The sequence below is a fragment of the Salvelinus fontinalis genome, chromosome 15 (genome assembly GCF_029448725.1).
Source record: "Salvelinus fontinalis isolate EN_2023a chromosome 15, ASM2944872v1, whole genome shotgun sequence".
NCBI classification, from domain to species: Eukaryota; Metazoa; Chordata; class Actinopteri; order Salmoniformes; family Salmonidae; genus Salvelinus; species Salvelinus fontinalis.
Window position 1 is genome coordinate 33,735,516 of NC_074679.1, and position 12,307 is coordinate 33,747,822.

The 12,307-nt window shown below is 43.6% G+C and overlaps 1 protein-coding gene across 1 annotated transcript in view; it reads left to right on the top strand.

The window, feature by feature from the left end:
• The first annotated feature begins 9,148 nt into the window (after window positions 1–9,148).
• Window positions 9,149–12,307, top strand: part of spred1 (sprouty related EVH1 domain containing 1) — a 67,148-nt gene continuing 63,989 nt past the window's right edge. Inside the window, exon 1 of the mRNA XM_055863512.1 lies at window positions 9,149–10,044. Coding sequence (XP_055719487.1) covers window positions 10,013–10,044 — 32 coding nt within the window. The 5' untranslated portion in view covers window positions 9,149–10,012. The remainder of the gene's footprint in view (window positions 10,045–12,307) is intronic.

Below are 12,307 nucleotides of genomic sequence, written 5' to 3' on the forward strand. Positions count from 1 at the left end.
CCCTCCGATCCAACAGGTCCCAGACGTGCTCAATGGGATTGAGATCCGGGCTCTTTGCTGGCCATGGCAGAACAGTGACAACAAACACTAAGTCTCAAAAACTAACTCAGGAACCGACAGCACACGGTAAACAATTCAAGCTTCTGCAAAGGACCACAGAAAATACATCTCTTTTAACAGGGACACAATCAGGAAATCATAAGACACCAGAGTCCAATAAAAGTCTCTAGGGCGGAGTCTGCCGCCCTCTGGTGCCAGGAGGAACCATGACAGAAAGGCTTGAATCTGGTGCTGACGGTTGTCCCAGTGGAGGGTTGCGGGTAGTAACAGATGGTGACTGGGTAGCTCGGAGGTAACTGCACAGCTCGTCAGGGTCTCCCTCTGTTGTGGCGAGCCCTGGCGTTTCCCGCCAGCTCTGGGTTGGTAGCACAGAGATGTCCGAGATCTCCGCCGTAGAGGCAGCAGCCTTCGTGCATTCGCCTGTCACGCTCCTGTGGGCTCAGACGTGTGCAACCGAGCTGCATGGGATCCTCCATGCTGGGCTTGGTGGGCTTTGGATGCTCAGGAAACCGGAATGATGGAGTGGTGTCAAAAGGGTGCTTTCTCACCCGTTCCCGGATGCGGTTGTCAATCCTGATTGCCAGCGTTATCAGGGACTCAAGGTCCTCTCCCAGTTCCCGAGCGGCCACTTCATCTTTGATGGAGTTAGACAGACCCTGGTGGAAAGCAGTAACCAGTACCACCGTATTCCACCCACTCTCGGCGGTGAGGGTGCGGAACTCAATGGCAAAGTCAGCCACTGGTCTGGCCCCTCGGAGGAGGTTGAACAGTCGACTGGCCGCTTCTCGTCCGCCGACTGGGTGGTTGAAGACTCGTCGCAGCGGCTACTATGGATCTGCAAGATGGTGGCTGCTGTTGCCACACCGCCATTGCCCACGCCAGGGCCTTGCCCGAGAGTAGAGATAATAGAGTACTGAATGGTGTGGAACGAGGAGCACTGTAGATCGAACACCAGAGAACACAGAGTGAGGAACCCTTTGCATCCTCCCGGGTGGCCATCATACCGCTCCCTGGAGGAACAACAATGATGTCTGTAGCACTGGGCGATGAGACCTGGGCATTGGCTCCTCCTGGGTTGGGGGTGTGCCGTGGTTGGAGGGACTCGTCAAGTGCCCGAAAGGTCCCGGAGATTTGGGAGAGATGCTACCACATTCCAGATCTGGGTGATCTCTGCTGGGTCTATGTTGTGGCAGAAGCTTGCTGTGACGTGGTAAGGTTGGACCCAGGTGCAGAGAAGAGACCAGACGAGGAATCAGTGGCTAAGGATAAACATAACTTTACTGAGAAACGGTAGCCGCAGGATCACAGTACACGTGAAAAAACAACAAACACTAAGTTGCAAAAACTAACTCAGGAACCGACAGCACACGGTAAACAATTCAAGCTTCTGCAAAGGACCACAGAAAATACACTTTTTTTAACAGGGACACAATCATGAAATCATAAGACACCTGAGTCCAATAAAAGTCTCTAGGGCGGAGTCTGTCACCCTCTGGTGCCAGGAGGAACCATGACACTTTTAGGTTCTAGAAAGCACCTTTTATTCTAAGAATGTATATTCTGTTACACTTAGTGCGTGCACGCACACAGACACACACACACAACCACCGGGTCTAGAAAGTAGAGGGTGAGGGTGAGGGTAAGTGGAGTGGGGATTGAGGTTGAAGGACCAGGGAGAGAGATCTGGCAGTTTCTACGAGAAACTGTAAGCTCACTTTGTTGGTTGGAATTTGCAGCACCATGGAACGATTTAATAACAATGCGTGAAGCAATAAAAATTACACAGCTTCTGCTCCAAAGGAAAAATTCATTGCTCTCAGGTTGCACTCCAGATACATTTGTTCATCCGAGCAAACACACGCACAGGCAGGCACGCAGGCACATTCGATCAGACACACCCAGTTTCTTTCTCTCTCTCACACACACACACACACACACACACACACACACACACACACACACACACACACACACACACACACACACACACACACACACACACACACACACACAGGTGCATGTAGAGCCCTTGGCGGCAGGCTGACCCTGGCCTAAGGACTATGATATCTGATAGAAGTGAGTGCAACCGTGTTTGTGTGTGTGTGGGTGTGGGTGGGTGTACCTCAACCTGGAGCTCTGTTCAGTGTAGAGAAAGAGAGAGGGCCTTGGCCACATTCCAGCCTAGCCTCCCTGGGTGAGAGACGGGCCAGCAGCATTCCACCGCCTGCCTGTCAGGCCAGGTGCATTCTGCTCTGTGAGGAGGGGGCCAGAACACACACACACATGCAAACACACATGCATGTATGCACAAGCACGCACTCACACATGCACACACACACACACACACACACACACACACACACACACACACACACACACACACACACACACACACACACACAGAATATCCCCCAAACAAACACACACACAGAGACCACCCCACAAACACACATGTTCATATTCATGCTTAATCACACATAAAACATGCACATACATGCTTATTCCCACCCCATGTGCAAACATCTATTGGTGAACATACATATATGACTCCAAATACAAAAACAAATAGTACATCCTTTAAAAAAAATATATATATATATTATTGCACTTGGTCAGTATGACATTAGCCATGATCATTCAACTCTGTATCATACAGATACACACAATATACACACAATATCATGTAAAACACATTTAAGTACATCCACATACATACATACATACATACATACATACATACATACATACATACATACATACATACATACATACATACATACATACATACATACATACATACATGATTAGTTGCACCCATACAGTCTGACTCATTCCCATGAATGAGTCATACACATATGGTATGTAGGCAAGGGAGAGACAAACTGCCATTGTCTGTGCAGCGCTCCTTTGAGAGCTGCGTGAAAAAGTATATTTAATTAATGTATGGTTTAGTCATTTCGAATGCATGGATTTTTCTGTTCAGAGGAGGCACAGCTATTTAGAGCAGGGTTTGAATACACTGTGAATGTACAGCCAGCTTCACGTTCTCACGGTGCTGCTGCCGTTGCTCTGTGAGTCACACACGGACAGTGCGGATGGGGGTGGAGTGTATGTGTGTGTGTGTGTGTGTGGCACCATCATCCGGGTCCTTTTTTCATTTGCTCTCTCATCATCAGGTTTGCTCCCTCCATCTCTGAGCTCTGCAGGAATCATAAGGCAAAGGCCTGATATGTACTTTCTCTCCTCCATATTTTCACAAATCCCTCCTTCTTTTCTCACTGGACAAACACAGCCGCACTCTGAAGAGCCCAATGACACTAGCCTCTTCTCAAGGTTGAGGGGGACAGGTAGAAAGGGCGAATGGGAGAGAGGGGGGATGGAGGGAGGGTGTAGGAAGAGACCACATTTTATTGCTCCTCTCATGCAAAGACGGTTGTATCTGCAGTCTCGGTCGAATATAAAAAAACGCAACGACCCCGGAACAAAAGCGCCATTCAGCGTTAGCGAGCTGCTTCCCCTCCACACTACTCGACCATCACACACACACACACAGAGAAAGAAAAGCTGCTGGTTACATGCTATTTGACAGGCACGGGACTCCATGCTTAAAAAGCCCTGAATAACACTCATTATTCCCTAGCATAGTGTACTATACCTTTCCCTTCGTGGTTCCGCTTGCTTCCCCCTATTCCTGCATCACCCCATACCTTCCCCTCTACTTCCACCCCTCCCCTCCTTCCATCCCTCCATCCCTGTTCACATCTGCTGGTAGAGCGGGCCAACACCCACCCACCTCATCCCCAACCCTCACCTCTCACCCCTGCCTACTACTCATCCATTTCCATACGGCTACTTTTCATCCCTGAAGTGCCGCCCCCACCCAGCATCAAGCCTTTCTGAATGGATGTTGAAGAGAGCAGCCAGGAGGATTCCTTCCTTCGCTCTTCCCGTGCCACCCCTTTGGCTGCCTCGGCACTTGGTACGTTCCGAGCGAAGGGACTAGAAGAAGTTGTGTGAGAGCACATTGTGTGTAATCTTGCATCGCAGGGGTCACTTCCTGAGTCGTGTGTCCGCTCCCCTAGCCCGCCGCCGATCCCCCTGTGTCTCTCCATCCACCCCCACCACCCCCACCCCACCCACCCCTGGGGGCTAAGCAGCCCCGAGAGGCTTTTCTGGACAGGCCCCTGTTCTTCCTCTTTTGTGTAGGAAAAGCTCTGACATCTGAAAACAATCAAATAATCTGGGCACAATGCACCTCTTTATGGAGGAGGTACTGGTGGTTCCCAGATGAAGCGGGAAGGATTAAGGGGAGGATGGGGGAGGAAGGGGGGGTCACACAGCTGAAGTCGGGAGGGAGTGGGGACCATATTGTCACTGGTTGTGTGGGTGGGTGTCTGGGTGAGTGTTGGGGGATGCTCAACGGGAGAAAAAATATTCAAATATTCTTGCAAAGAGTAAGATGGGGAGTCATGTGTGACTCAGAGCTTTCCATCAGTGATTCCTCCTCCGGGTTTGAGGGAGACTGGAAAAGTCTCCGGGCCAGGTTAGGCAATGGGGGACTGAAATTGAAAACAGTTTTCACAGAAACACACCACATTCATAACTCATTTCAGATTCATCGCTGCAGTGTTTGTCAATTCATTTGTCATATTGGCTGTCTGACTGTGTGAAAACCACATACACAGTGAGATTTGTGAGACAACAATGGGTCAATCCGCTGAGTACATTGTAGGAGTATATACACTGAATATTCACATAGATAATCAATAAGGGGGCCTTTATCAATACAATGAGGGTAACCTTTAAACTTCTATGTGCCTCTCTCTTTCTGTCTGTCTGTCGGTCTCTCTGTCTCTCCTTCTCGTTCTCTGCTCTTTGTAACATCCCCATGAGAATGGTAAACAGTCATCTGTAACTTCCTTTCCAACGTGTTCATTAATCCCTTTTATCCTGTGGGGTCGGATGATTACAGGGAAGCCAATTCAACTGACGCTGCCCAAATACACCACCCCCCCACCCCCACCCCCACCCCCAAGCAACAAAGGCCTGTCTACCTCACCCAAAACACAGTTCCCTGCTTTAACAGGATCAGGTTTAAATAACACTAACATACAACCACAGAAACTAGTCTGAAATTACTAGAAAAGGCCCATTGTAAGTTAAAACGAAAACAAATAGTCCAAGTATCAATTTTAAGCCCACAGTGCAGTATGTTATTGAACTAAACAGGGGCTATTTCAATTTGGTCAAGCACATCCCTCAACTCTCTAAGCATGACACACTTTACCCATCCATTTAGCCAGATTCTCTAACTGGCCAATTTCCTAGATAAGTACACTCTCCTTAGGTGGGTCAACAACAGGTCCAACACATGGACTCATAGTCACATGTCGCTACCTCAAAAGTACTTCAATATTACCATGCAGTGTTGTCTGTCTACTCTAAACCAGTTTTAGTCACGTTCTGGTGAAAAAGTCCCACAGGCAGTCATAGGTCCACATACATATGCAGTAGTCAAATATGCCTGAAGGCCCTAACACTTCCTCTCCTTGGAGCAGCTACACCTTTTCCGCTCGACACCCAGCAATTAGTGTGCCTGACAGCCACGAGCTTCCGAGGCTGGACCCGCACTAATCATAGGTATGCATTGTTGTGTTCAGCTGGCAGCCCTTTAAACAGTACCTCTTGTTCAAAGCCCCACCTCTGTTGAGTTGGGTCCCAGCCCGTAGACTAGGCTAGTACATTGTCTGGTTAGATGGTAAATTGAAGTCAAAAGGAACATAAAGGGAACCCAACCCGTTGTGGTTTACACCAAATAAACAAGAGAGAGAGGGACACAATGTATATAAAAAAGGCTCAGGATCCTTAGATCAGTGTCTTTAAGATTTGTGGTTTATCATCTTCTCTTTACGGGCTCCAGGAGGTCTCCACAGACTGAACGTCTGATGATGTACACACATCCAGTTCTCGCCATAATGTTCATACAAAGAGGGACCTTTGTGACCAGAGGATGTCTGTCTACTCTGCTGCTTATTATAGCGATCACCTGTGATCACCTGAGTTTGAGGTCGTCACCTAATTGTGGTCAAATATGAGAGCTAGAAACTGGTGCTGCTACTGTTTTGAATAGAACGCAGCTTTGGACATGTTTCGCCTTGAGCATCTTCCTTCAGTAGCCACGTTGTGTCCCTAGACTGTGTTTCAATGTGTGTCATAACTCACTTTCCTTGGAATGTTGAATTTTGTTGGGCATTTTTGCAGTGTGAGTGAATTATTTGTCTAACAGAGATCTACTGCATCTATAAAAAATGTGTTGCTACATCTATGAAGTGCGTTGCCATGAGTTGTTACTCCCTTAACCCTATCAGCCCTGAGACACAAGAAAAAATCGGCTTTTAGTTTATCTGATTTTCATTTATCTGCATGTCCAGCCTTTATTTTTAGCCTCACAATTAAGTGTTTTACCATTTTCTTATCAGAACAACCAGGGCTACAAGTAGAACACAAAACTATTTGACATAAACAGTTTTATTCATGAGTTTATTGACAAATGTCAATAAGAAAAACAAGGTCCACCAAAGCAAAAACCGGATAAAAATGTATTTATATGAATGCTGTACAGAAATCGTTTGCTCACTGGGAATTGTCAACTGTGTGGATTTTGACATCAACTACGTGAGCTTATTACAGTATTATAGACACTATGTCCTGGGATTTCCTATGATCTTCTATGTAGAAGAACATCTTACCTTCTAATTACTTGTGTGTAGCTTGTGAGTGTGAGAGTCTTAGCTTTCAATAGTTTGTAGCTCAAACCATTCAGACATTCAGACGTTTTTGGAAAAAGACCCGCCCCCTTGGGCACCTTCGGGATCCACCCTTGCCTCACAAACACCACTCTAGCTCAACCCCTGTTAAACATACAGACTAATGGTATCTACGGATGCAGAAGAAATAGACAAATCCAACGGTACAACCCAGAAGTCGGTAGCTCAAACACACAATGTTTAGAAAGACATTTCACTGTGATTGTGCATGTGACATTAAAACTTGAAACTTGTTTAAAAGGGGTTAGAATCCTAAAACGCACCGTTATGGTGGAACTCATTGGGTTAAGACTTGAGAAGCTAACCCTGTTATAGATCTAATCTTCAGGTACTGTAAGTAGGTCAACATCTTATTGATTCATTATGTTATATATCTCCTTCAACAGTTGACCCTTATTGCTCGTTGTGAGGGAAGTAGTGCACTAAGGCTTCTCTCTGTGAGCTAAACATCCTGTTGCCCTTTTGCTCAGTACACTGTGTTGAGTGAACAACACAGGAAATGCAATATAGGCAATTCATATTTGTGAGATGAGAAAACAAGCTGACTTCCTGAACTCTGAACACTCCAAAGGATAGAGGCATGCTAGTGGGAAAATTCAAAGATGGTCATTGGTTTTCTTCTCAAATGACACTTTATTTGGGCATGTGGACGTAAGCCTAAGCATGAGGATGCTTGATTCTATTTATGAACGGAGGGGTGAAAAGTGCACTACTGTAGCCGACTTTTTAAAATGAGTTCATTTTATGAATCCATTGCCACCAACATCTGTTTGATAACATCGACATGCGTATGAGACTGTACATAATTGGGCCATCGAGACTGCACCATATTGTTGGAAAATTAACCTGAACAAAAAAACTCAACCTTTGTTCTGAGAATATCAGCAGCTACCCACCAAATCAGACCATTGTGTTACACTGATAAGCTCCACCCCCCACTGTCATGACAGATAGGACATATTTTCAAACACCTGAGAGCAGTTCAATATGCGTTAACTATGCATCTCATTAGATAGAGCAATGTACTGTATCTACTGATTGGGGCTGTTTTATACAGCTGCTACATAGGCCGTAGCACAAGCTGTATGGGAGCCAGTGAAATACAAAGAAACTTCTGACACAACATACTGTCACTATGACAACCGGGTAGAATCATTTAGCCTGATCTCTTGCCATTCCACACAGCACAGAAATCCAATAGCATAAAGACTTATATAACCACCCCATTGGTTGCATATCACAAATCTTCAACTAGTCTAGTGAATAAGATGAATTCATACCATATGGATTTGCAGTTAACTTGTCAATTGGTATTGCATTTGTTTTCTAGCTGTCTCTATCTCACAAAACACATGAATGAAATCCAACAAGGAGAGCTCAGAGATATTTCCCAATTTCCAATGGTTGTCCGCGGAATGCCAATGTAATAGCACATTATGCTACATTCACACTATCTTTTGGAGAAACACGTAGCTAGAACAATACAATAATTATAATATAGTTAAAGATCTGTAAACATGCTGAGTGGAGTAGGTTTTGTCAAAGGCCTGCACTTGCTGGTTAATGGAATTTCATTCAAGAATCTATTATTTTCTAAAGCTATGGCTGTGAAGGGCTTAAATACCTGGCTAACATTATTACCTGTCTTCAAGTATAATTTAGATTAAAACATAATATTATTGTGTATTATTATGACCTTTTACATACAAGAAAAAAGGTAACAGTTTTGAGAAAATGATATTCTGGTCGCAGTAAATATACTCAGGATAATTTTCCTGGCCTGGCCATGAGGTCGCTGCAGATAAAATGTTATTTGGGATTTCAACATGATACAATAATTGTATGCAATTCAAAGTCAAACAAATTACACGAATCACCAATCACATATCGGGCCTCAGACCTAAACTTAAGATCAAGCCTACAGCCAATAAATGAGAAGCAGATTGAAGAATACAACTATAGCCTTCCTTCTCTGCTATTTGAAATCATGAAGGGAATCTGATGTAATTCCACGTGCTGCACCATGTATTCGGCTCATACTGTATGTCTAAACTATCTCCTCCATTTTATAGCACTAGTCATCCAGTATGAAAATGTTTTTTTTATGTGATAATAATGCGCGAAATGCAACCCAAGTTAATTATCAGAATCTACACTTGATATTGGCGGTGCTATTACACAGTCACACACACAATCCTTCCTACATATTATTTTCTATTTTGCGTGCTATCACACAGACGCTTCCCTTTTCTGTGTATCAATGCGTGATTGAAAGGAAACTTCGTTCGGGAAGTGCAGGGACTACTTTAGGTAAACTTTGGATATAAATAATCAATGTATATGCCAAATGACACAGGCATATTTGAACATGAAAACGAATTAAATATGTTTCGAGTAGATGTAAGTAATTGTATTAATAGTTGAGATTCCTTTGACCTATATGTTTTTTGCGGCCACGCGGAAGGATTTCATTCTCGAGCTGGGTCGACGCTTCCGCCCAGTTTTCCGATGTTCATTGCCCGAGTTGAAAATGGAATTCGATTAAAGCAGATGTCCAACAACTTCTTCGAGAAAATTTTACTCACCGTTTTTGCCTAATGTACTTCAATTTCACAACTGAAATTAGTTTGTAGGCCTGTCTTTTCCCCCCAGTTGTGGAGGTTATAATTCAACGTACACCGACACATTGGCGGATCAACGCTGCAGCGCTTTTCAAGTGTTGTCCTGGACCTGAAGTTGGCGAGGGAACGCTCGATAGCTAAACACGAATAACGTGCCAAATGTCGGGTTTATTTTGTAAAAAATGTAGCATCTGAACGCATTGGATTTCGTGTTGGCGATGAGGATGACGAAACTGTGTATTTTATTCTGGTTGGATTTTACTTCCAGGGAAGATAAAATGAATCATCGGTTGTCATTCCTCCTGGCAATTTAGTTACAGCTAGCTAGGCTACTTGGTTTTCCGAAATAAAGCTCACTTATGCATACACCACTGTAAGACCATTTACTTTTATCCAATATCTGGGTGTTTTATGCAAAAGAAAATGGTGATATTTGCGGTTTATTTCCCCGCCGTCACTGCGTCCTCGATGCTATTGCCAGGATTTGGATCCCCTTGAGAAAAGATGAGCGAAGATTCGACAAATCCAAACAACGAGTGAGTACATTTTACCCCACATTCTAGAATGCAACGATGTCCTTCATGTGTCTAATCTTCACTGCAATGATTTGCAGGATTCTAAATGACTACTCTGTTCCACTAGGATCATTGCTTCTGCACATTGGTTCTACACACTTTCATATTTAAATTCGATTACTATTGAAGTAATACAAAAGACAAACATCTATTTTGTTTGTTGTGATAATATAAAATAAACCAATGTGTTTTGGGACTGGATTTAATAGAAATAGAGGACTCTTATTATATTATGGCAACGAGAGATGCTAAATGTAATTTTGACAACTGTACAGAAGATGGTATACAGTCCACTTTATAACAATAGCCTCAATTAATGCAATACATGGTAGTTGTTTCATCAATATTGTCTTTGAAGAATACCTTTATGATTTGACAGCAATTGGATAATATCTGTTGCTATTTCAGACTGTAATAAATGACACGATGTAGTCACACATACAGTCACCGTGGCTAGATGATGTGTTTGTACATAGGATTTAAGACCCTATGCTTATCAGCTTTAAAATGATCTTGTCATAAGATTCAATATTATCTACGATAGTGTTTTCTTGGCATTTGATAACAGGTTAACGTTAACTCCTCTACATGAACTAAGAGAGTATCATAAAATAGTAATGTGATTTAAAAAAATATTCCCTCAATATTATAATTATTCAATGTTAATGTGGCTGTAAACTGGTTGCTGCAATGTCAGAATCCAGAAGTAGAAGACGCCATATTTTTTCTCAATCACACTCATTTGCATATTACAATCTCATTCATATATATTTTTTTTTAATGGACGCAATGCGTTCCAAATGTACTGGCCTGAACCCGGAAAGCAGTATTTATGTGATTGTGAACTTGAAATACGGTCATTTGTGTACATTTAAATTATTTATCGCTGTAAATCCGTATTGTTTTAATGGACTGATCGCTTTCGTGCGCTTGTTGACAGTCAGTGAGAAATATCTGGTCGGGAGGTGGTGCGGTCATGTGACCACTTCCATTCATAAAGTACCTGGGTGTCCATTCACAGTACGATGTGCAGTACAGTGTCTTGCAACGCATTGGCGATTACACAAACATTTTATCTGCATTTGGGATCAACTTAATCCAGATGTAGACATGACATATAGCCATTAATTTAAAAACAAATAGATAATGCAAGGATGCTTCGCTCTTATTCCAGTCTTCCAATGCTCTCAAAAGAATGGCGTCCATATTTCTTATTCTAGACGGTTGAAATGCGTTCATACGCTGACATTTCAACAGTTTTGTGCCCCAAGACGCCGATGTTCTCCATTCAATCTATCTGCCTCGCACACATCGGGTTGATTGATATATTGCAGGGAGGCTTTGTCCTTGAACTTGGCATGTGTTGTTTCATATTCAATATATTACATAATCAAGGACCATGATGTATGTGGTTCTGTGTGTTTGTTCTTCCTAGTGACAGCAGCAGCACAGAGCATAGGATGGCCAACATATGATCCAATGTATTTGGTAATTATTAATTGAAGGTAAAGGAAGATGGTGGGAACGGAACAGTAAGCCCCGCCTGATCCCTTTTTATATTCATGCTGGCTGGAATTAGCCATCAGTCGAGTCCAACAATGGACTAAAGGAAAGGGATAGGGGGATACCTAGTCAGTTGTACAACTGAATGCATTTAACTGAAATGTGTCTTCTGCATTTAACAAAACCCCTCAGAATCAGAGAGGTGTGTAGGGCTGCCTTAATCAACATCCACGTTTTAGGCGCCCGGCGAACAGTGGGTTAACTGCCTTGCTCAGGGGCAGAACGACAGATTTTTACCTTGTCAGGGATTCGATCCAGCAACCTTTTAGTTACTGGGCCAACGCTCCTACCCGCCAGGAGCCTAATGTTATTCCTTATAGTCCAAGGACCTTCCATGTTCTGTGTAGAGGCGAATTGGCTCTGGCAGCCAAAACGGCCAAATACTCCATTAAACCGTGTATCGATTTTCAATTGTGGTACTACTTTGATATATACAAAATAATAATAAAAAACACAAATGCTAAATCTACACTTACTGTAAACTGTTTAAACTGCTTTTAACACAGTTGCAGCCATCCGACAGTATTTTTCAGTGGCAACACGTTGTGGCGCCTGTCTTTTGTTTCCGCAGAGGTGTTCAGAGACACAGATAGCTAATTAGCATAGGTACACCTCTGTCTAATGTCTGTTTTCCGTGTGGGAACCCTAACCCTATATATCG